At 38.0% G+C, this 26,384-nt stretch overlaps 1 protein-coding gene across 1 annotated transcript; it reads left to right on the forward strand.

Moving 5' to 3' along the window:
- The first annotated feature begins 733 nt into the window (after positions 1 to 733).
- SLC38A4 (solute carrier family 38 member 4) lies at positions 734 to 26,122 on the forward strand. The gene is made up of 15 exons (XM_063075969.1): positions 734 to 852; positions 4,886 to 4,976; positions 5,486 to 5,601; positions 8,600 to 8,673; positions 9,138 to 9,230; positions 12,496 to 12,577; positions 12,668 to 12,750; positions 12,861 to 12,919; positions 13,753 to 14,028; positions 14,161 to 14,240; positions 15,543 to 15,643; positions 17,249 to 17,373; positions 22,721 to 22,865; positions 24,313 to 24,410; positions 26,021 to 26,122. Exons 1-15 carry the CDS (start codon positions 734 to 736, stop codon positions 26,120 to 26,122), a joined length of 1,644 nt encoding a protein of 547 aa, XP_062932039.1.
- Positions 26,123 to 26,384: the final 262 nt, after the last annotated feature.

The following is a 26,384-nucleotide window of genomic DNA, read 5'->3' on the forward strand; positions in this document are numbered from 1 at the left end:
GGTGAGTAATGCTTATTCAAAGGTAAACCTGTACTTCCTTTTGCTACTATTCTTAACTTTGGCTTCAGGATCCAGGTACCTAGAAAGCGCTCTCCTATGTTTGATTCTACCCCTGTGTTGCATATTATCAAGTATTTTGGTGGTGTTAATTCTTTTATGCCCAATTAAATTAAAGCGATGGCTTTCTTTCTGATTACTGCTAGTAGAGACACTGGTAGATTCTGCCTTGGCAGATATTCATTTTTCAGTCATTTACTCCTCCCCCCACCTTTTTTTTTAAATCATGAAATCTGCTTACTAATACCTAAATCTTCTTGAAGACTGCTGCCATGTCTTAAGATTTCTTTTTCTTCCCACAGTGATTAGCAAAGCACCTGCCATGTTTATTATACATAGACACTCCATAAATATCTGTTGTTTTAGTAATTATTAGTAATTTATTTTCTCCCATTTTTTTTTTTTTTATTGGTTAAAGGAAACTTCCAGGACATCATTACATGAAGTTCAGGAGCTTACTACCTTTCCACATTTTACAGAGAGTATATACAAAATAGGTGATCCATATTCATTTATCTAATTTAAAGAAAAGTTATAATGATTTATTTTGTGTTCTGTTTGCAGAACAGAGTGTTCTGAACGTCAACACAAAGTAGAAGAGCCTTAAGCTGAAGGTACAGTATATTATTTACACTGAAGGAGCTTGTGTGTGAACGAGAAAGCGCTGACAGCTCAAATGGATCCCATGGAACTGAGAAATGTCAACATCGAACCAGATGATGAGAGCAGCAGTGGAGAAAGTGTTCAAGATAGCTACACCGGGATGGGAAATTTAGAAAAGGCAGCAATGAGCAGGTATGGGGTTAAAAATTACCAGGTCTTATGGCAAACTGAGACAGGTTTATGGACAGAGAAAACAAAAGTCCTGTTGGGAAGAATTGGATTTATTACAGATAAATAAATTTGAGATAATAAATAACATTTGAGATAATAATGACATTGATGTTACATCAATTCCCTGATCCTGAAATATGGTAATGATGTCAATCTTTTGCGTGACTAATTTAGAGTTTAAGTTACAATGTCTTTGTCTCCATTAAGAGTGTAAAATAATTTTAATTATATTAGCCTACCTCTTCTCTTACCTTCTGGACTGTTCTTTCTCAGACTCTTCTTTCTTGGACTGCCCTTTGAATGCTGCTGTATCTCCAGGGTTCTGTAGGGATTCTTTTCTCTCTAAAAGTGTCCTCTGAACAAGCTCATTCACAGCTATCATGACTTCATCCCCTGAATATATGCCGTATCCTCAGCCTGTTAAACTTCTCAACTGAGTTTCAGATCATTCTAGCCAGCCATCTGAATTCCCTCGTTTATACGTTTAAACTTATAATGGCTAATATTGAGCTCCTATTCCTCCCTTCAAAACCTGTTCCTGCTCTAGTAATCCCCATCCTGGTAAAAATTACCATCCTGCAGCAACTCTATCAAGACCCTAGTTTTCAACTTTGACTCACCCCTTCCCTCAACACACACGTCGTTGATGTTTCAAATCCACCTTCTTCTCTGTGTCATCCTGTTGCCATTTTACTTTAGGCCCTCAGCCTCTCTCACCTGTCTATTGGAACAGCCCTGATTTGTCTCCCTGTCTTACATTTTGCTGTCTCCCATCTAGGCCTCCACACTCCTGCAAGAGTAATCTTTTACAATTACAAATTGAATCATGCTCCATCCTTGAATAAAGACTTTCCATGACTCCCCGTTAGCTATATGATAGAGATTAGACTACACATTGCTTGGCATGTAAGGCCCCTTGTGATCTGTCTGTAACCTGCCTCTCCTGTCCCGTCTCTTGTCCTGCTCCCCTTTATGCCTCTTGCCTTCACTCATTCTGCACCATCTGCCTGGAATCACCCACCGCTTCTCCCTTCTCTCTATTGACACCTGTCATCCTTCAAGAACCAGCTCAGTGTCAGGTCTCCCATGAAGCCTTCTCCAAATGTCCCCAGGTAGAAGCGACCACCCCTGCTTTGTGCTCCATCTCCCTAATTAGTCACACCACTACAGCAACTTACCAACCTCTATAGTCTCACCACATTTCACACCACCTGGTGCATAGCAGGTGCACAAAAGTTATTTGATAAATAAATTTTTTACAAAATGTTATATAACACAAACTGTACGTAATTTAAGAAGCTCAGAAGGGATTTTTTGACCAAATGTAGACCTGACATACAGAATATTATCCTCAGATAAAGACTTCATTGTATACACAATCCAGGAAAGGCCACTGGGAAGAAGCACTGTTCTTCCAAGTAGGTCAGTGCAATGAACTTTAGGGTTGTTGGACTAGAGAGTCCACAGAGATGTAAACCATTTTCTAAATTGGGTGAATATTAAGGTAGAACAGGTAGGTATGGTAGAGCACAGGGCTTTGGAGTCTGCAGAATAGTTGCATGACTTTTGGGGGAAGATATTTCTCTTCTTTGAGCTTCATTAGAAAATGTGAGTGGCAAACCAACATCAGCTTTTCTAAGGATTAAATGAGTGCCTGGAATATAATGATAGTCAATAAATTTTTGTTCTTTCTCCTCCCTTCATCACCCTTAGTAAATTGATCTAAATCTGAGGGCTTTTTCTTTTTGAGAAGGATGCACACAAATGATCTCTGCAGATGCTGGCTGAGCGGAAAGGGACGCTGTCCCCCAAATAGTCCTAGAGTCATTCCATTTGGCCCTCCAAAAGCTGTAATGGAAAGAGCAATAATACTGTTGTTAAGCTTCTCATGATGTGCTCTGGACCACTCACAGTAACTTACCCGTTAACTCCTGGCTTAAACAGAGGTCATGATTCTGCAGTTTTATAATCACTTTAACAAGACGGATTTTGTTTATGTTTGGTATGGACTGATGCCTTAAATGTAAATTTTTGCAAAATTCACCATAAAGCATTTATTTGGGATCTTTATACTTATATCTTCAATACATGCTGGATTTGGTATCAAAACATTTAACACCCAGGGGACACGTCTCATATATTTTATACAATCTTTGCATGTTTTATGACTACGACTCATCTCATGCCAGAATGAGAACATACAAATGCCTCTGAAAAATCTGTTTACTTTCAAATTCTAAATTTTAAACCATACTCATGAAATGGAAATTCTAGTTTATTAATTAAAGTGACAAATAGAATGTTGGACATTCCAGAATTTAAATTCCATGTGACCCTTTTGTTTTTTTAGTCCTCAGGCCCATTTTAGGCTTTATTTCATCCTATCATCTCAGTTTCCAGCTATGAACATTATGTACCAGTCTTCAGATAGCAAATACATTAACTACAGACTAGTAAAGTAAATCACTACAAGTTGGTGGGGGGACTGTGGAGATGGAAGAAGTCAACAACTGAGGGCACTACTCTCCCTATGAGAAATCGGGGAGAATACTAGGAAACATGCCTCACTTATGCACTCAGAGCTATCGACTGCCTGTGGCCTAGAAAAGCACATAAAATCTCGTGGTTTTGCCTGCTGCTTCTATATCTTACATTGTTCTCTGTTCTCATAAAATAACCCTGCCATTCCTCTTCCTCACCAGATTGTTTTCAGGATTAGCTCCTTATATAAAAGATAATTTGTACAAATCTCCTATAATAATTCTTTTCTATTTTATTTCAAGGGTTATTTTAATAAAACACTCTCCAATTATTTTGTCTTACTCTTTCATGCAAGAAATGCCCTAAAAATTGCAATCCGTCTAACGAGAAAGCACTTCTAAGAAGCATGCATAGTTGAGCATTTTATGTAACAAGAAAGGCCTGTGTGATATCTTGCAATGTAAAAATGCAATGTTGCAGCAGGCCTCATTAGTCAAGCCTTTTGAAAATGTGGCTGGTCCCAGGTCTATAGCCTCAAAGGCCCTGCCATGTAACTGTGGGAGCTGACCAGCATGGTAAGAGGTCAGCACTGTGACCAAATTCTGCAGCCTCCAGCCTGTGCCCACGTGGACCATAGTCAAAATGTTCTTTGGATAATGACATTTTAAAGTTCCGTTTCCCACCCAGCTCTTCTCCCAATTCACTGGGTTTCTTTAATAATTTTTAGTTTTATCCATTATCTATCTAATAATAACCCAAGTACATTTTCAGAGTAATTGAAACACCCACACAAACACATGAAAACAACCAAACACAACACAGAGCTACCATTGAACTACTTTCCAACACGGGATATATGTATAAATAGATGGAGCCAAAATAGAGAAAAACACCAGGTGCTGGGCCCTTCCTGGGCCTGCAAGGTGCCAAGGTCACCCCATAGATTTGGAGTCAGCAGATGGGGCATCCCACTTCACTTTTCTGAATAACAGATGCCTCATCTTTAGAGGAGGTGCATGCAAGTTCCTCTCATAAGGATATTTTGAGCATCAAATGAGATGAGGATCACAGTGCACAGGCACTTAGTAAATATTTGTTGAATTAATAAAATCATCTGATTATGGTGTGGTAGTAGTTTAGAAAACTCAGAGTCAGGACTGCACTCTTTCTTTGGAAGGGCTCTTAATGGGAACAAAATCTAGTTTAAATTAGTCTCTTTCTTGCATAGTTAATGTGGGAAGGGTGAAATGTGGCATAAAATTTTTTTCAACTAAAAATAATATTTCCTCCCTTCATAACTTTCTCCTTCCCTCTCAAGGTACTTTCATAAATGAAGCCCAGTTGTTGGTCTGGAATGAACACTAGCGTGAAGGAAGAGAAGAAAAAAGTTTTAGGCGTTTTGTTTTTCCTTCCCCAATTCAGTTACTTAGATCTCCTGAAACATAAACATAATTCAGAGCATTTATTTAGATGTTTTTACTTTCTTATTTTCCTTTTGTGTGTGTGTGTTTAGTCAGTTTGCTAATGAAGATACTGAAAGCCAGAAATTCCTGACAAATGGATTTTTGGGGAAAAAGAAGCTGGCAGATTACGATGATGAGCATGTAAGTGAATCTATGCTTTTAGGCAGTAAACAGGACGGAGGGTGTGTGACCTACCTGGGTCTCTGTGAGAAAACAATGTGACTGAAATTTTCCAACCCTTGATCAGCACATTCTCTGTTTATTCAGGCCCTTACTGGAATAAGGGCTTGTTTTTCCTGTCCACCATATGGCTGCATAAATCATTTATGAAATTTATTTGTTTTTTGGAGAAATCATTCGAACCCAAATGTAATCTGCAATCATACATATTTTTCCTTCTTTATGTTCCTCCACTTGTACTTTTTACTTTTACTGAGACCTCTCCTGAAACCAAGCACTACATTCCATTGAAAATTACATGCTTTTATAGAAGCTGAGTAACAGATTTTACTCACTGTGATTTTATCTTAGTCTTTGATTTTGGACTGTCATCTCTTCCAGTAAAGATGTGAGAATAAGAATACCCCCCCGCCAAAAAAGGTCTGTCCTTTGGCAAATACTTGCTTATAACGCATGCCTTTTTCTCCAAGCATCCTGGAGCCACGTCCTTTGGAATGTCCTCATTCAACCTGAGTAATGCAATCATGGGCAGTGGAGTCCTGGGCTTGTCCTACGCCATGGCCAACACGGGAATCGTACTTTTTATGTACGTGAGTGTGCACGTCTGTATTTGGTGATGAAGTCCGTGCATACCTGGTGCTCTTTCAATTAACAATCTGAAGTTTGATCTTTGTGAACATGAAGAATCTGAGAAAGTATTAGCAAATTCCTCTTGCTTTTAGATAAAAAGGCAGCCTGAGGGGCCGGCCTGTGGCTCACTCGGGAGAGTGCGGTGCTGATAACACAAAGGCCCCGGGTTCGGATCCCATGTAGGGATGGCCGGTTTGCTCACTGGCTGAGCATGATGCTGACAACACCAAGTCAAGGGTTAAGATCCCCTTACCGGTCATCTTTAAAAAAAAAAAAAGAAAGCAGCCTGAGGAATAATCAGAGCAGTCTAATCATGGTTCTTACTCACCCAATGATCCCTAACCAAATGGCAGAAAGTTTCTGTGCTTAACTACCCAAAATGCTGGAGCAGCCCTGCCAGTCCATAGGAATCATTTTCAAAGTATTTCACTGTTCAGTAGATGTTTAAAATAATTTGGTGTTTAGTGGTCAAAAAGAATACTTTCCCAGCAGCAAATCTGATTTTATCATACTCTTAGGGGGAAAATAAAACCCCGTCTTAAACCAGGCCTAAGAGCCCTGCATGCCTTGGTCCCATCTAGTGCCCTACTCCCCATGCCCCATGCACCAGATACACTGGGCACACTGGCCTCTCTATCCCATGAGGTGCCATGTTCCCTCTCACCACTGGGCCTTTGCAAATGGTCTTGGACCCCTCTTCCTCTTCTTCTTCGTCTGGTTAACTCCTCATTTCTCAGCTCAGCCTCACCTTAGTGCTACCTTCCCTGACCTCCACGACTGGGGCAAATTACCACAGTTTTAATATTTTAGTGTATTTGTCTCATCCATTTGGTTTATGTCAATCTCCCTCGCTAGACTACAAACTCCAGAGAGTTGAGCCAATGTCTGTTTTTACTCACCACATGTCTCTACCCCCAAGACCTAGCAAGTGCCTGGCACAGGGAATATTTGCTAAGTGACCGAAGCTTATTCCTAAACCTATGCACTTTCACCAAACTTAGTCAAATGCTGCCTAAGGGTAGCAGCGTCACATAGCTGACCTGTAGGATGGATACCACATTGTCTGTGACAGACAACCACAGACGTTTGTGTACATTATGTACAGCCTGGTATTTTCCAAGACATAGTTGGCAGCAGTGGAATTCTTAACAAGAACGAAGTCTAAAGTTAGGCGTCAATGTGAATGCAGATCCTAATCCCAAATGCAAGGCTAGAGAGTTAAATAACTGTCTAAGAATGCAACATTTATATTACACATATATGCTATTTATGTTCTGAACATCATGTATGATTAGATAATTACACAGCTATTTGAGGGCCAAGGATCAGGACTATAAATATTTATATTATGTTAGTGCTTTGATTGAACTGTTTTACATATAATATTCTTAAGCTGAATGGATTTTTATATCAACTTTACTTTTATAAGCCATGTTTGAAATAAATGGTTTTTTTATTATTATCTGAATTTTAACAGCCAGAGATATACTTATATTTGCATGCTTTTGTAATGTGTATTACCTCTAAGACAAAAAGACTGCCTTCTTATTAATTATAGATATCATTAAAATTAATTAGGAAGTTATAGGTCACCAAAGAATAGAAATAAACACTTTCCCCAGTCCTAGACCATAGATCATTTTCATGTGAGGAGAATATTCTACTTTTGAAATGAGGGCCTCATTTCAGGCCAATAAATATTTAGCAGATTAATTTGGCCAGAGTAATTAAATAGCTAAACATCCTTGGGCGTGTTTTGTGTGTCTAAGTAGCACAAATAGGATCCAGCTATATCCCTTAATTCACAGCAAGTGACATTATTTCATTGGTTCTACTTTTTGTATTTTCTGCCAAAGCAAGTACATGTTAAGAATAGAGGGAATGCTCATTATCTTTGCAGGAAACAAAACTATGTAATCTGAATTACATAATTCTTTAAAAATGAGTAAGTTCATAAGGTACGTGGAAAAATATATGAATAAGTCATTGGTTAGACAGTTCTGGCAGACATATTTTATGGGAAATAAGAGTACAATATAGCTAGAGTAGTTGTAAAATTTATAATTCATGGTCAAAATGTATACTTGCAACATTGATTTCATGAAGAATTACCAAAGGGTTAGATCAGTTGTGGGGAAAATGTTTAGTGTGTTCTTATAAAATTTGTAAAATAAACAAAGAATAGATTTTTTTTTTTTTAAATTTCAGGGAAAGGTTAGTATTGTTTCTTCATTTATTAGTAGATGCTTCCATCTGTACTCATTTTTGTGCTCCAATTCTTGCTTTTGGAGAAATGTTAATCAGTATAATTAATATATATGCATGTGGACATGTAGGGGGTCCTGACACCAGAAATGATTCTTTCTGAATACAAAAGGGAATTCTTCCCGCCCCCATACTTACCTTTCTCTTCTTGCTTTATTATACATGCAATTGCCTGATCCTCTGGCTAACAAAGCACCTTGCCATCTAATATACAGGATCAATAGTAACGGAGCACAGACTCTGCATGCTTTGGCTTTTAGATTCCTACATATTAGATTAAGGTTTAGTCAGGCTATTGAATAGCCCTTTAATTGTAAATGTTGATGTGAATATCATGCAAATATGGTGAACGTATACCCGTATGCTGAGTAAACACATGTAGTAGTATCTGCTCATTTTGCTATATATTTAGCATCTAAGTTATGAACAAGGTTTCACAACTGAGTAACAACAACAAAAAAATATGTTAGGAACTTCAGGTAGTAGTTTGGGCATGTAAAATATAGCAAATTCTAATTTGGTGACATTAAAGGGTGTGCGTGGAGTTCTGAAAAGAATTTCTCAGCTGCCCAAATATCCACATATTTTTGAAAAGTTGATGATTGAAAAGACCAGTGTGGTCATTTATTGTAACATTATGTGTTATTTATTACAGAAAGTTTATTTCCTATTCTCTGTTCCCTTTACAGAATCATGCTGCTTGCTGTGGCAATATTATCACTCTATTCAGTTCACCTTTTATTAAAGACAGCCAAGGAAGGAGGTATGCTACCCCTTAAGTCTAAGACATTCTATTTTGATTCTCATAAAAGAGTATTTCAATCTATTACCTTAGGATGATTTAGTCAATTTCACATTTCATCTTCTTCTGACCCCACTGACATGGTGTTTCAATGTTTCTAGTTATTTCAGCAAGTGAACGGCAAGAGTGAAAGTCAACTGGTTCAGGTTCAAGCTAAACAGAGAAAAAGAGATTTTGGGTAAATGATAGAACAACAGTTTTGACTTGCTACATGCAGCTAAAATGAATGAAGCCATTGCTTCGTGTTTGGAGAACACTTTCATATGTATAAAGCTTATTGGTTATTGAGGTTTCATCTTTTGGGTTTATAATTTCTGTATGATGTTTATTTACATGTCCAAGACTCCAATGTAGAATTATATTATAGAAATATTTTAGTCCTTAAAACCATCTTTTTAACAAGATTATTTTGTCTTTGATTTCAGGGTCCTTAATTTATGAAAAATTAGGGGAAAAGGCATTTGGATGGCCTGGAAAAATTGGAGCTTTTATTTCCATTACAATGCAGAACATTGGAGGTAAGGGGATAGAGCTTTCAATGGAAACTTAAACTTTCTATAGAATGTTCAATAAATAAGAAACACTTATGTCAATGAACAAGTTCTTTAAATGCAGAAAAGTAGCTGCTTTTAAATTTCAAAAATAAAGTTTCTTAAATAGATTTGCTGTTGCAGTTTAATTTAAAATAGCAACAACCACAACTACTTGAAGTTGATACGACAAGCAAACAGAAAGGACATTGTTGGGGGGGAGGGGGGGAGGGAGAAGGGAGGGAGGTTTTGGTGATGGGGAGCAATAATCAGCCACAATGTATATCGACAAAATAAAACTTAAAAAAAAAAATAATAGGGCCGGCCCGTGGCTCACTCGGGAGAGTACGGTGCTGATAACACCAAGGCCCCGGGTTCGGATCCCATATACGGATGGCCGGTTTGCTCACTGGCTGAGCGTGGTGCTCACAACACCAAGTCAAGGGTTAAGATCCCCTTACCGGTCATCTTTAAAAAAAAAAAAATAATAATAATAATAATAATAATAATAATAATAATAATAAAATAGCAATACCTAAGAACAAAATAATATGTAAAATCCCACCAATTGAATTCTAGAATTAAAATATACAATAAAACCTTTCTTGATTTCTAATGTTATTATAGCATTAATTATTACTTTTAAAAATTAAGCATTAGTGCTTATTTTTGTCATTGACAGAGCATTTGATGTTTCATATGTATGACTGAGTTCATTTCTTAAAATTGAAAAGTAAGTGTCTGGGAGTGCATAGGCAAATGCTGTGGTCCTTGAGAAAATTGGTTCATCTTATAATACTGCTTTGCAACTTGCTTCTTTATTTAACAATATACCTTGAGTGTATTTGCATGTCGTCTTTTTTAATAGCTTTTGAGTTTCCCATTATACAAATGTACCATAATTGGTTTATTAAATCCTTACTAATGAACAGTTGGATTGTTTCCTATTTTTCATTATTACAAACAATGGTGTAATAAATAAACTTGCATAGAGATCTCACAAGAAAACAACCCCTTTTGATAAATAAACTCACTGGAGTTACCTAGGATTTCTGGAATGCAGCAATTCCTATTAATAATCTTTATCCAAGTGTACCTGCTCCTGATAATGGATAGTTGGTAAGCGGATAAATAAAATTCAGCTATATCTTAAGAATTTGTGTTTATTTCTTTTAACATTTTTATGTTTTAAGACTGCAGTTTGGGTAGAATTTGGCAGGGACACCAGGACTGTTGCATTCATTTTACTGGGTTTTAGCCACGAGCCTATGAATTCCCTGAGTCCCATCAAATGGACTACTTTGCATTTGGTTCAAATTTTCAGCCTCATGAAGATATAAAGTATTAAGCATTTCATAGGATCACTTCATATTTGATCCAATTTACTTGTTTTGACAACTGAAATAACTGGACATAAACATATTTGTCCCTGAACTCAAGAAGCTGACTGGTGGCAGCAGCATCTGTTGTTCAAGTGCAGCCACGATGAGGCTTCTAAACAACGGAAAAAAACTGTAAAGTGGTCTCTCAGTCAAGCCACACACAAGTAAGAAGTGTGGCTTTAAGGGAGTGATATGAAATTTCATAATACCACCCCCAAAATTGCTCTTACTTTGGTTACTCTATATGATTAGTGGGTATTTGGCATAAAGGAAATCACTTGTATTTCTATATTTCACAACTTCACATATAGAACATTTAATTTTCTCAATCTCCTAAAAATTTAACATTTACCACAGATGTTTTAACATTAGCAGAATAATGTTGACATTACCCAGACAAGTCTGAATCATTCTGAATTTTCAAAGACCAAACACATTAACAGTGGTGACATCACTGAAAGTCAGCAATTACTAGCTCTCAAATTGAATGGTACCTCTCTGAGCCAGTTAATCAGAAATGTCTCCTCTGTTTACGCTCTGTAAGATTTAGCCTTAGCCAAGGTCTTTGTAAAGATTAACCACATAATGTGTACAGAAGACACATGGGGTATTGTAAAGATCATTTCACTTGATAATCGAGGAAAAGCACTGGCCCAGAGGCAAGGGACTGATATTTTAGATGTGGTCTGACCTTTTCAAGCTGTGTGATCTTGGACACATCATTTAACATCCCCAAATCTTTATTTCCTCAGCTGCAGAATGAAAATGACAACACATATCTTGTCATCTCATTGGGTTTTTCAGATGATCAAATGAAATAATACACAGAACTAACAATGTGGGGAATTATGATCATTATTACTTCCATTTAAAGTTAAGAAAATATTTTTAAACTATTAATAGTTTAATTTACAACTCAGATATCTGTTTAAATACCTGTTAGCAAAAATTCACCAGAAAGAAGTAGCACACACTTAGTTTCCATGTAAAATTTGTCAGTTTTATATGAACATCTGTTAAATAACAAATCAGTGTTATACTTCACTGAATGGATGAATTCGGAAAGAGGTGTTGCACGAATCCCTACAATTGTAGACAAAATTGTAATATAATGCATATGTATACAGATTCATTTTTCCAGAGAGGGAGTTTATAGATTTCGCCAGATTTTCAAAACAGTATGTGATCACTCATGTATCATTTACTTAGATGCTCACCAAGTTTTGCCACTTTGTATAATTTTTTATTTAGCCAAAGGAAGACTAGGATGAGAGGGGGGAAAATACTTCATTGACAAAGATGGGGGAATGCTATCATCTCTCGTATTCTTTTATCAATCTGGGAAGATTCCAGTTTTGACAATAAGTGGTCTGAGACTTTGTGTGCCCCTCATTGAGAACACAGAGAACTAGACAGGTGCCCACCTGGGGAACTCCAGAGTGACATGAAGTCTGCTCCCCAATGCCCTACTCCCCTGCCTTTCTCTTCTGGCCCATGCCATTTGTTGTCATACCACTGTCCAAGTTACAGACACTAAAATAGGCACACTCAGTATGAGCCATAATGATTATAACTAATAAGGGCAAAATTTTGAAACTACAGCTTCACTGAAAACCTTGGAGTTGGACTTAACACAGAATCAGCACTGATACTGTTAGCAAAGGTCTGCGTGCAAGAACTAGAGAGCCAATTGTCTTTTTTTGAAAAGAACTTGGAAGCAGTGCAGAATACATGGTGGCTTTTCTTCCTTTTGGGGGGATTAGATGCTCATCTTACCGAGAAGAACGGATGCTCCAAATGTCATGACTTTACAGCTTGCATGTGACTTTAGTGCTATGCACATCACTAAGCTGTCACGTTTTCCATTTTAGCGATGTCAAGCTACCTCTTTATTATTAAATATGAACTACCTGAAGTAATCAGAGCGTTCATGGGACTTGAAGAAAATACTGGGTATGTCTTGTGTTCTCTCGGTGCTATCAAGTGACTCATTCTATTTGGTCCTTTCTGATCCTAATATCCTTGTCTGTCTTTCTCTTCTAGAGAATGGTACCTCAATGGCAACTACCTCGTCATATTTGTGTCTGTTGGAGTTATTCTTCCACTTTCTCTTCTTAAAAATTTAGGTGAAGTCATTTTCTACCTGAAAATATTTTTATTTTTATTTCTTATCCTAATAAGTAAGCTTATTATACGTGCCATATTCACCTTCCAAAATTTTTCTGCTAACTCCTAGGTTACCTTGGTTATACCAGTGGATTTTCTCTTACCTGCATGGTGTTTTTTGTCAGTGTGGTAAGTGATTTGTTCACGTGATCCTTGTAGCTTAATGAGCATGAGATGCTTTGAGTGCGTGAGTTAGTATCCTCACTGCTGTTCAAGCACTTCACTGGCATGAAATAGTTCTTGCATCACAGCTGATTTTCTTGTATTATAATTTGGAATGAGAAAAGAGTAGTCATGAGTTTAAAAATAGTTGAGTTAGAATTTCAAGGGCATTGCTAATGGTATGTTCTAGACACACAGGGTGTATATTTGGACAAAAGGAGCACTTCAAGCTGGAACATGACAATAACCGTGTCTTTAGAAAGGTGGGGGAAGAAGAGAAGAGTCCCAGAAGAGAGCTGCAGCCATATCTGCATGAATCAGTCATTTTCTCTAACAAATTCTATCCATTAAGAGAGGGCAACTGCAGTGGAACTAAAGAAGAACTCTTCCTTCCCCCTTTGTCCTCCCCCTGCTAAAAGGGAATAATTTGCAGTAACATGTATGTCAAAATTGATAAGGCATTTCCCCAATGAGGCAAAGGAAGAAGAGGGAGATTTTGATGACGGATGTCATCATTAGTTTGAAAAAATAAAGTGTATGAAATGTAGCAAGGAAATGATCATCCTTCTCATGGATGGGCATGAAAGAGGCTTGGGATGGATTCATGCAAGATACTGTTCTGTTAACTCCAAGGGGCAAGGCTGCCAGCCACAGTTCCAACTCTTTCCTTAGAACAGAGGCTGGAGGGAGTCTCCATTCCCTCACCCCCACCCCATATACCACACATATGGGTTTTCATTTCATTATTTTTCCTCAAAAAGCTGCCTTTTTTTTTTTTTTTTTTAAATAATGGGGTCTAGGTGATTTACAAGAAATTCCAAATACCCTGCCCTTTGCCGGTTCTGGATCATAATGTTGGAAATATGACGTTCAATATCACACTTCCGATGCACGTGGTAATGTTACCCAACAACTCTGAGAGTACTGGTGTGAACTTCATGATGGATTACACCCACCGCAGTCCGGCAGGGCTGGATGACAACCAGGCCAAGGGCTCTCTTCAAGGCAGTGGAGTAGAATATGAAGCCCATAGTGAGGACAAGTGCCAACCCAAATACTTTGTATTCAACTCCCGGGTAAGTAAGAAGCCTTGACCTCTAGTGAGCCTAGTAAAGTGGCTTCTGAGTTTTTATTTCATAAACTGAGATGGCCCGGGATTGCCCTCTTTGTTGGAATGCTAAACATGTGGTGTTGTCTTTGTTTTTCAGACGGCCTATGCAATCCCTATCCTAGCATTTGCTTTTGTATGCCACCCTGAGGTCCTTCCCATCTACAGTGAACTTAAAGAGTAAGGCAGCCATCATTTTAGCATTCTAATTTTCTTTGAAAGTGTGCTCATATGTTCAAAGGTGCTATATGAGGAAGCATGGTTTATAGCTTCCTCTTCAGAGAAAGTTTGTCCTACAACCACTTATCAGTAATGGGCTTTAAATAAAAAGGTGTGGATCAGCCCTTGCACCACCACGCTGCCTTATCTGCTTTCTTCTGTCCTATCGCTCCACTATTAATGGCTTAGGGGAGGGGCTGAGGGCAGGTGGAGGGGGAGCCAATGATTGTAATGATTTTGGTAGGTGTGGGGAATTTAAATTTGAATTCTTGTGGGAAAAAGTGATGTCACCTGGACTAGAAATGACAAGACCCATGAAGACCAAAAATTATGGTTAGAGAAGCCTTGTTAAGCAACTGATGTCTCCTGTGGTCTGTTCCTAAACTTTGTCTAGGAGATGTTCACCACCAGAGATGTGCCAATATCTGGCCTCCAGTGTCTTATCTGTACAATGGAAACACTGGGGAGAAGATCTTGTTTCTTCTAGCTGATGGCCTATGATTCATTCATACTCTTTTTTCTTTGAGGTTCTTGGCATCTTCTTGGGGACAAAGTGGGTCTGAGCCTGAAGGGTGGTGTCATATAGTAATAAATTCTCAACTTCTTTAACCCAGACATTAATAACCTCAGTCTTCATTGCCACTCAATAGCAATAACTTTCCCCATAAATTCTGATTTACCTCATAAAAAAAATGATGGAACACTTTCAATTATTTTGATGTCTTTGATTTACTTGGAAATCCTACATAGCAGTTACTGCAGAACTCTGACAATTGACCTTAGGCAGCTGGGTGCCCTCTAGAATGATTTCCAGAAGCTGTCCAGCTATCCAGTATCAGGCTTCCTGATAGTCTGAACTCCTGGAAGGTGCTTTGCTGATCCTAGCAGGTTCTTTTCCTCATTAAACTCATCTCACCATGAAATGCAAGAGCTTTCTACATTAGGAGCCAGTTTGATCTTTATGTTAGTTACATTCTTAATTATTCAGTTGACAAACTTACTTATTGACATGAAATAGACTGTTCCTCTTCCAGGGAAATATTTGCTTCTAAGACTAAAAGAGTAGTGTTTAAGAAAAATGGAAACCAATCCTTCCTACCTCTCTAAGGCAAATTTAAATCAGCTACAGGTTTATCTACTAAAAAGACAGTTTCATAATGAGCAGCACAGACATACATTCTTTCACTATTTTTTATTTTAATTTTAAAAAGTGATATTTTCATAAGCTTAAAAAACTAAGCTCAGCGTTCTTTCTCTTTTCAGACGGTCCCAGAGGAAGATGCAGACAGTGTCAAATATTTCCATCACAGGGATGCTTGTCATGTACCTTCTTGCTGCCCTTTTTGGTTACCTGACCTTCTATGGTAGGTCACTCTGTCCAAGTCATTCTCTTTGTGCAAATCCCGGTTAGACCGATCATTGACCTGGGTAGGTATAATTCTTTTAATTGCCCTCTATAAGCAGCATGTTCTGTAGAGGACACTTAATCATGCTACTTTAGCTCTGTCACTCGACTTAAGGAAATGGGGCCTGAACTGGCCAGGCTAACAGGTTACAACAATTTGTGAATTCATACACATTTTATTTAAAAAAAAAAAAAAAATCCCTCAGGTTATTTTCCTTCAGGGATAGGTGATATTTCTTTGGCTTATCTCCCTAGTCCATCTCAAGCCAGAAGCAACAAGAGTGAATCCAGTTGCATGTGGTAAAGCTCTTATGATGGATTAATTAACTGCAAAGCAAATGGCAGAAAAAGTGCAAAGTCTTTGAGTTTGAACTCGTTTCTTATTTACTAGTCAAGTCAAATCTGGGTTTAGGCATTAGGAAAAATTTCTAGCTTATCCCATCCTATTGTGTTGTAGTGAATGGTTTCTTAAGAAAGAAAAACATGACAGAATTTCCTTCAATCTGGGAATGTTCTACCAGAAAAAAAAGTTACTATGGTCACATTAGATTTTTCCTGAAACATCTTCTCTGAAATCTTAGCAGTACACAAAAGGAGTACTTATAGACAAATTTCATGGAATCAGATGTTGACCTGGTAGCATATGTTCACACTAATCAATGTAACAACATAAATACATTCTTTGTATAAATCTCTCTGACTTTTTGGATTGTTTTTTTCTGAATTGGTAAATTAAACTGATAGCATGCCAAGTTGGGGAGGATAAGACTCCAGGGGAGGTCTCCATTTGCTTAGGTTTTTTTCTGTTTGACTAATATTTGACTACTAGCCAAGCACGTGCTTTAGATTGGGCATAGGTCAATGAAAGCCAGGGCCAATATCATTGATAGTATTTTTTACCCCTTTTGTCTAATCTTAGGTAAGTAGCAGGAAAATCTATCATGATGTAGAAGAACTACATCTGCTTCATTTGTGTCTGGAATTCTGAATGAATAGTATGGAATTCTGAATGAATATGTTTTTACAAAGGGCAGCCTCTTAATCTTAGAGCAATAATTATTGGGAAGCCCTGTAAAGTCATATTAAGTCATCTTTAAATGTTGCTTATACTTACTGTAATGAGTTTCATAAGATAAATTAAAACTTTAAAAAGCCCAAGAGTGTGTGTTTCAGTGTTGTGATAGAGTCGTAGTTGTTGAACTTGAGATAATGTGAGAGATCATTTGTCCCGGAGTTTCCATACTGGGTTTGGAGAAGCTGCGTCAGGGGTGGTTGGACCTCTCTGGTTTGTCTTGCTTCTGTATAGCAAAGACAGATTTATCAAGATGCAAATGAACTCGAGAAGCTCCTGAACAATTTTACGTTAGCTCCTGCAACTTTATAAGTTTCAGGACTCCTTCGTTCATTTGAACAAAGGTCATGTAGCTAATAAGTTCAGAGACAAGGCAAGAGCAGAGGTATGTGGATTCCCAGACCTGGGTCTTTTCCACGGTACTCTGTTCCCTTTATAAAATGTTGCTGTACGTAACCACAAGTGGACCCATTCTCTTCTACCTCTTTGTAGGAGAAGTTGAAGATGAGTTACTTCATGCTTACAGCAAAGCATATACATTTGACACCCCTCTTCTCATGGTACGCCTGGCAGTCCTTGTGGCAGTAACACTGACTGTGCCCATTGTCCTGTTCCCAGTAAGTACATAAGGCTTTCGTGACATCTTTTGACCCCGTAGACAAGTATGTATGTTCTGACAACGTGGATTTAATTATCATGTAAGTCTGCAATTGCAATGGCCAAGGACATTATTATTTTCATATAGCATTTTGGAGCCACTTAAAGTTAACCATTTAACATGCAGATATAGAAAGTATTTCAGGTGGTATTTTTAAAGTGTAGGAAAAAAATCTTGAACTTTATTTTTAAACTCAAATTCAAAAAGTAGTGCTTGAGCTTCTGTCTTGTGGATTAGTAAAAATGAATAGGAGTGTATATAACTTCTGAAACTTGAAAGCCAAAACCACAATAAAATTCAAATTATATTGCATTTTCACCAAAGTTTTGAAGATATTTCTTTTTTTTTCCAGTTTGTTGTGCAATAACATCCAAAAGTTACCTTATTTAATCCAATGCCTCAAAGGCTAATGAAAAGGGGATTCATGTTAAGTAAATTACATATTAGAACAAAATTTCTCAAAAATTGTTATGTTACCATCATATATCTTTTCCACTTCTTCATTCCCCTAAAAAGAAAAAAACTGACACATGACACACACCATATTGAGACAGGGATCGCCCTGCTTGGCATTTGCCATTGGCGACAGTTTGTTCAGGGATCACAGAGCAGGGCTGGTAGTGGAGATTTGGGCTGCATGACTTAAAACCACCACCTACGGATAAACACAGGTCTTTCACCCTCCTGCCAACTCTTCTCCTTTCATAAACACTGAATTTACTCATTCATTTTAGGGAGGAACATCAGGAACACAGTAACCAGCGCTGTCCTGTACAAAATGTACCATATAGGACCAAGTGTTTGAGAACTACTTCTATAATGACACTGTGGTTGCTTTAAATGCAGCTTGTGTGCTGAAATATACTTTGGCACATTCTTTTTTCATGAGTGCATGAAATCAGATCCTTATTGCAATGGAGGCTAATATTTTACTCTTAAAAAATGTCTTGCCTTTAATATATCTGAAAGTATTTCAAGGGACATACACATAGCTTTAGCCTAAAATCAGCTCCACCTTGGGTACAAGACAGAATGCAGCTGTCAACAGAAAGTGTTGTACAGGGTAAAACTGCCAACCAAACAGCTTCACTGAGAAAAGCGTATCTGGAACTCTTTTTTTTCTATGTAAAGATATCACTAACTAAATTTTGGCATACAGTAGGCACTTATATTATTGTTGAATCAAAGCATTTTATGAAAGAAATCTGTTGTGTGCTTCTATATTGCTTTATTCATAAGCCCTAAATATAGTGTGTTCAAGCTGTGGTCTCAAGAGATTGGTGGACTTGGCGGAGGTCGCACAGCTAGTTGGTAAGAGTTGAACTAATGCAGTGCTCATTTCATAACACTGAGAGCTGCAATTCTTGTCATGGGAAGTAACAGTTAGTCTTCCATTTACTGATGAACATTTGACTTCAACATTGGAAATCCACATCTCCCCTTAGAAAGTCTTCTCCGGTGTGAGAGACAAAGCACTGGTATACATCTGACCACCAGGAACAGCAACAGTTTGTAAATATTAGATGCCATTAGAAACAAAACTGACCATGGAAACCAAAATTCAGAAAAATAACTGCTATCCTTTGTTATGTATTTTCACTCCGGTTTAGCATTTATGAAACATTTTGCACGTAAATCTGTCTTCACCCTTATAATGTTACCGTAAGCTGATCCATGCAAGTGCAGCCATCCGCATGGGATGCTAAGTCCCTGGAGGCTGGGGTTGCACAGTGACCGGCACAGAGGATGAGCTCAGTAATGTTTACTAAGAAAAACGGTCTCCTAATGAATCTTGCCTTTTCTTGAACTGTATAAACTGCCTTTCACGCTCCCAGCGCCGCACTCTCCCGAGTGCGCCAGGGGGTCGGCCCATAAACTGCCTTTCAAATAGCAAAAGTGTAGGCTATTTCCCTTGCTGACATGTGCTTTGAATTCAGTTTGGGTGAGGATCTGGGCTAAGTGAACCAAACCTCAGTGAATGAGACAGAGGCATAGAGATGGTGACAGATAAGTGAGTCCAACCTCCTTGTCCCAACCAAGTCCTATGAGGCTAGATTCAGATACTTTTTTGCCACAGTGATAGAAGTTGTGAGAGTGTTTTTGCTTGTTTGCTTCTTATAATTTAGAGCCAAGATTTTCAATGTCTTGACTGCTGAGTCACAGCATGGTTCTCCCAACAGGTTTCTCTGATGCAAGAAACTCCTAACCAATAACAAGTGTATTTACTTGCCTTGCTATCTCCACATATGAATAATAAAACAAATGAAACCTAATCTGGATTAAAATTTATCTGTTTTGGGTACTATTTAGGTTCCCTTTCTTTCAACAAATGATAAGTGGACTGGCTGTCTTTCTTAGGAGCCCCAGAAGATATAACAGGGGGTTGTTTGTTTGTTTTTCCTTTACTGCATTCATCATATTTCTTTTCTCCAATTATTTTAGTTTTTTCCTTTTTAGGAAAAGGCACATGGTAACTGCTTATAATGTTTATTGAACAGGCGAATTAATGAAGTGAGTTAAAAATCCAGCTTTTTCACTAGCAGCTCAACATTTCTCTTTTCTCAGTCGTCGAGGGGATGATATGAGGTGGGGGTGTCTGTGATGAGACTGTTCCTCCTTCCAGAGGACTGACGATGCCATTTTCAGCTTGTGCTTCCCTTCATGCAGTAAAGTTCACACATCACCATGAAAAACAGAAAGCTAAATAATCCTGCTGGGTTTATTTAGCATTTCATCGTATCATGGTAAAATCATTCTTTTCACTTATGTCGCCTTCAAATCTCCTGTTTTGAAATGTAGGTAGATACAGGCATAAAAATACTGCAGATCTGCATGAACTTCAATAGAGTAGTGATTCATAAGTATTTCCAACACCCTTGCCCTAGGCAATCCTACAAGTGCAAGTGTGAGTCACTTGTAAACTAGGGGGGAATTGATTTTTTTTTTTTTTTTCTTTGAGTTTGGAGCTAAAGCTCTCACTTTCCGGTCTGGCTCCACATTTTTGACTTTCACATTGGGTCCCCACATCAGAACATAGCTCCTGTTAACAGGCTTCTGTTCAGGACATTCTCTCTGGAAATAAGCTGGTTTCTCTTGAACTGCCTAGAACCTTTCTGGAATTATTCTGGGTTAGAGGCCCTGGCTGTCTCTGAGACTTCCCTCTCCCATAGCATCTGCCCCACATTCCCAGGTTCTTATCAGTTTGTGTCAGTAGAGAAAAGGGCACAAAAATAAGTGGACAAGCAGACAAGGCTTTGTGGGTAGGAAGCCAGAGTGGCCTCTGCCCTGACATAGGTAAATAGAGCTGCTGAGGACTGTTTGAGGCCAGCCCCGCCTCAGGACGGCATTTTAACAAGACCAGCAGGTTTCCTTAGTCTTCTCCACCGCCAACACCAGCCTACTCTCTCCCTCTTGGCTCTGTTACTCTCCTCAGGAGTGCATTGGCAACTCCATATGCCTTTGGCTCTGTTTGAGATTTTCTCATCTCTTGTTCACTATAAAGAGGAAGCTTTTGCCATTTCCTCTGACCATCCTTCCTACTATTCCCGTAAATCCTCTGTACTCTTCCATCACTAGGCCAAATCTTAGTCTTTCTGGGAGCCCTGAAACCTTAGAGAATTACATTTACGTTCAGAGGCCCTGTAAGTGTAGGATTGCCTCTACCTCAGCTTATCGAATTGAATGCACTGTTTTAACAGAGAACTGAAAAGCAAGCACATTCTGACCTCTTCCTGAAAATGAACCTGTATTCTCCTTGTTAAAGTTTAGCACTGTGAGACAAATAAGTCCTCGAGCAGTATGTATGTATGTATCATAAAAAGCTTATTTTAAGCCTACTAATTAGACCAGTTTGGGCAATATTGAATAAGCACTAATCGCAGGTCATACTGTAGAATTTATAGGCTGCTGCAGAAAACAACCACAAACCATTTGCTTTCCTCAGTCTACTTTTCAGAAGGAGTTTCATAATTTTTACTAATCCAGTTCTTAAACCCTTCATGAAATCATTCTTAAACCATTTCCAGAGACTATCTGGTATACCGTTCTAGATGAGATTGCCTTTTCAACCTAAACAGATGGCTTTAATTTTTGGTGAAGTGGTATGAAAGGAATGTCCCATGAGAAACTGCAAGCAATTTAGCTCACATTTTTTGTCATTCATACATGTTTCAAAATATAGTTTCCATTTTCTGTCTTTTAAATGAGCTCCCATCTCCACACCATTAAGAGACTTAGAACTAAAATTTTAAAGTGAAAATCAATCACAGCATTTTAAAAACTGTGAAGTCCCAGATTAACTAAAATGCTCACTTATTGAAAAGCCAGTAGAGTTATTCCACTAAGTCAAAAAAGTCTCCTCTCAATTCTTCCAAAGATAAGAATATTTTCAACATTGTTAAGAGCACAGACACAAGGGCACAGCCTCCCTCTGCCCTCAGGGATCTCTTTATCCAGTTACATCCCAGTAACTTGAGCAGCCAGGGCAAATGGAGCCTCTGGTGACCCTTCGCCTACTTATTTCAGCTGCTGAAATAGGGCTGAAATCTGTCCAGGATCCTGAAGTGGGGAAAAGATTCCCGCTGTTCAATTTAATTCAGCATTTACTGAGTGCCGGCTGTGTACAAGACACTAAGCTAGAAACTCTGAGTAATGTTAAGATTATTAGGTCCTGTTTCTTGCCTGTAGTGGATTTACAATCTGTTAATAGGGGGAGGCAAAAGGAGAGGAAGAGAAAGGAGTAAACACAAAAAGTATCATATTTTTTTAAATATCAGGTGGCAAAATGTTAAATAAAATGCAAAATTTTTTAAAAAGCCTAGATTTTTAAAAATTCCTTTTACAATCTCATGTAAATCAATTCAATGCTTGCCCTAATGTTTGATCCAGTCTGATGAGGCGTGACTAGTGATCAACGAAGGTTTTATTGTGTCTCTGAATTATATATCTTACCTGTTACTTTATCTCTTTCTGACCGAGATTACGTTTAACAAAAAATTCTGAAAACTGAGAAAGTGAACACATGACATATTAAGGAAAAATGACACTCTATCTCAAACATTAAAAATCAACATCAAGGTTGCATAACACCACTGAACTGTACACTTAATAATGGTTAAGATGGCAAATTCTATGTTATGTATATTTTACCACAGTAAAAAAATTAGGGGAAAAAAAGCATCAAGCTCTTCTTTCGAGGGGGAAAAAGGAAAAAGAAAGAAAATGCTTTAGAGTGATGAGAATATTTAAAACAGTAGATAGAGTCAAAAACAAAGAGGTGATCTTGCCTTTGAACTTTCTTGTTGCAGATTCGTTCATCAGTGACCACACTCTTATTTGCCAAGAGACCCTTCAGCTGGATAAGACATTTTTTGATTGCAGCCATACTTATTACACTTAATAATGTTCTGGTCATCCTTGTGCCAACTATAAAATACATCTTTGGATTCATAGGTAAGCTTCAGAAAGGCTTTTATTTAGTCAACCCAAATATACATCTCCTTAAATAGTGGACAGGGAGACAGTGCTGGGTAGTCAGGATCTGGTCTGTCTGAGGTTCATGTCATTCCCATAAGACATGCTGGGCTCTAGTGGCTGAGCTGGTCCCTTTCCCTCCCTCCTAAGTGACAGGGGGCTACCTTACAAGACATTTAGTTCAGAGCCCCATAGAAGCCAACTCTTATACCTTGGGGTGGATCCAGGATTTGGACTTAGGTCTTAACTCTGTCATCAAAAAAAGAGTTCAGAAGATAGATTTTACCTACCAGAAGCTCTCTCCAGTTGATGAATATCATCTGAGCATTAAAGTATATCTTCAGGGGAATAGGATTTTGTAAAGTGTGTTATTTCTCTTAACTGCATTGTTTATTAATATGTTTAAACTTTCATTCTACTGATTAAGGGGTTACTTGATGTTGGAAGATAGAATCGTTTGGTCAGGGCCCTCGCCTCGGGTCCAGTTGTGTGTGGTTTTAGCACATCCTTTGTAAGCAAATTGTGTGTGTGTGTGTGGAGTTAGTGCGCATGCATGCCAATGTATCTTTTTAGTTTTGTTGCTATTCATGTGTTCTTCAGAGAGAGAGAGAGAGAGATTGAGAGAGAGAGAGAGTAGTTTGAGTGAAGCAGGTGGGCGGGCATCTGCCTTGGGTATCCATCCGGCACAGCCATGCTTTCCAACCTACGGCTTCCAAGGACCTGTTTACTGGTTACCTAGCTCATAGACCTGCGTGTGAGGGATCTGGTGACCCAGCCGAGTATGTGAGGGGTCTGGGGACCCAGCCTGGCATGTGAAGGGTTTGTGACCCAGTCTGTGAATGGGCTTGAGGGGTCTGTGAGATCCAGACCCAGCCTTAGCTGAGCCATTGGCCCAGTCAGTACAGGATTACTGGCAGGTAAAAGAGTCCGACAACTGGCATAGTCAAGTAGCTAGACAATTGGCGTCACGAACAGGATAAGAGTGCTCCAATTGGTGATGTTGACAGGATTGCAGACATTTGCCGTAGCACCATACTCAAATTTTAAATACAATCTAAAACTGTAAAAAGAATCAGGTGTAAGCAAATTAAAAAGTAAGAGGTGGCTAGGAGAGGCGTGTGATGAGTTCAGCCTCCGTAGTATGAATTCCTATTACTAATTATACATAAATCTGTATTAAGTTCAGCTTTTTATTGCTTATTATATGTTATGTTTACTTATGCAGCTATGATATTTGGTATATTTTAATTTTCATCAACATGTGTTCTATGAGTAAGAAACCAAGATGAGCTTATGTGATTTAAATGTGTACTTTTAGTGCTAAGAAGAATAGGGTAGCTTTATATTTGGTTTCTTTAAAGTGCGTGACCTGGGGTATCTGCTCTGTTGGGTAAGAGGTTGACTTGCCCTGTGCTTGTCTCCTCAGGGGCTTCTGCTGCCACTATGCTGATTTTCATCCTTCCAGCAGCTTTTTATCTTAGACTTGTCAAGAAGGAACCCCTTAGGTCACCCCAAAAGATCGGGGTAAGTAAGACTTGAAATTTCACTCATTATAAGTGGCTCTTCAACTACTTAGAGTAAACCAGAAAATACACGTGGGTCAGAAAATGAATCAATGAACAAGAACCAAAAATCAAAGATGGGCTGGAAGTCTATGGCAGGAGAGAACGGGGTTATATTTCTGGCACTCAGATGACTCTAGGATTCCTTCTCTTCAAATATCAAATATCAAATATCTTGTGTTGAGTCCCTCCTACATGTCAAAAGCTCATGAAGTTTTTTCATGAGCACACGTGCTTTATGTGTGTACGAGTTTCCAATGCTGCTGCACCATCCATGTGAAATTATGCGGGAAGGAATTAGGCTCCCTGGAAGTGTTATGGAATACTTCAGATATTTTGGTCATATTAAGTTTGCAAGATCAATGAAAAGATGTTATTTTTGTTTTCATAGTACACTGCTGACCATGGTGTGGACTGAGATCCAGAACAGAACCATCCATTTTTCATTTCACTTCTTTAGATATAAAATATAGTTTTATTAAACTGGGGAGTATATATTTCTTTTCCATGCTAGTAGTACAAAAACATATACAAGAAATAGTTGTTTTTCAATAATTAAATACTATCAGTGACTGTTTAATAGGGTCTTATATTAAGGCTTGAAAAGAATACTTCTTCCCAAATTACTGTGAAGTTTTGCCATGAAGTCATCCACCCCTTGGGATTATTGAGGGAGCTCAGGACAGTTTGGTATCAAAAGTTTGTCCCATCATCTTGCCCATGGTTTTAGAATCTGTGCAGTCCGTCTTGCTTAGACTTTCACAATAGTGTAACCTGACAAATTACTTGTCTTGTTTGTGACCCATTTTCACTTTGACCAGATGTAAAATGAGTAAAATTATTTCCTAGGCCCTTTCTAGTGGAAATTAATTTTAGCTGCAGCTTTCTTATATATAGCACTAGAAGGTTGATGTATATGGAAATATGTAAGGCTTCTCCTAGTGTTAAAATCTGAAATATTGTATATGTATATACATATATGAGGGTACTTCAAAAAGTTCATGGAAAAATAGAATTAAAAGATAATATGAATCTTTCCGTGAACTTTTTGAAGTACCCTTCACATACATATATATATAATATGTGCGTGTATTATATGTACACACACACACACATATATACACTTTCTGTCTTTTTTTCAGGGATACTTGACATATATTAAGCTTTTGTTTTTATTTGTTTGCTTTACAAGATTAGAATCATATCATACGTACTACTCTTTTATGACCTGATCTTTTTTGCCTAGAAGATTGTTAACATTTCCTAGGTCATTAAATCTTTTCCTATCACTTGATTTTTAATGATCACAGGGCACTCCATCACTTTGATGTACCAAATCAATTAACCATTACTCTATTGTTGCACCATTAGGTTATATTTCTCCACTGTATTCTCTCTTTCCTTAACTAGGGTTCTAAATTGACTGATCTATTAGGCATGCGCTTCTAGATTATTAAGAATAATACAATTCAATATGCAAATCAGATTGTTACCTTACATGAACAACTTATAAAAACAAACTGTGCTAAGTATGGTTTCTGTGTTCCCTAACATGTTCTCTCTGAATTACAGGCTTTAATTTTCCTTTTGGTTGGAATCATCTTTATGATTGGAAGCATGGCGCTCATTATAATTGACTGGATTTACAATCCTCCAAATTCCAAGCATCACTAACCCAAGGAAAATAACTTGGTTTCCATTGGAAATGGTTGCAACTTATGCTTCAAAAGATACTTTAGATATCTTGACAGGAATGTTATTCATAGGAAATAACAGGAAGATTCCAAAGACGTTGCTAGTAATATCACCAGACACCCGTGGAAGAGAAAATCATCGTTTTTGTCAAGAATGGCTGTTCATGTGTTTAAAATCTGCAGTGCACATTTCTAACCAGGTTTTAATAGAGCAGTGTGAGATGATCAAGGTGTATTTTTGC

This window comes from Cynocephalus volans, chromosome 12, assembly GCF_027409185.1.
Source record: "Cynocephalus volans isolate mCynVol1 chromosome 12, mCynVol1.pri, whole genome shotgun sequence".
Classification (NCBI taxonomy): domain Eukaryota; kingdom Metazoa; phylum Chordata; class Mammalia; order Dermoptera; family Cynocephalidae; genus Cynocephalus; species Cynocephalus volans.

Bases quoted from the DNA above. Each gene is read 5' to 3' on its own strand.
- SLC38A4 (XM_063075969.1), top strand. From the start codon at position 734: ATGGATCCCATGGAACTGAGAAATGTCAACATCGAACCAGATGATGAG. The intron at 12,751-12,860 runs GTGAAGTCATTT...GCTAACTCCTAG, and splicing joins TTCTCTTCTTAAAAATTTAG to GTTACCTTGGTTATACCAGT. The intron at 14,029-14,160 runs GTAAGTAAGAAG...TTTGTTTTTCAG, and splicing joins ACTTTGTATTCAACTCCCGG to ACGGCCTATGCAATCCCTAT.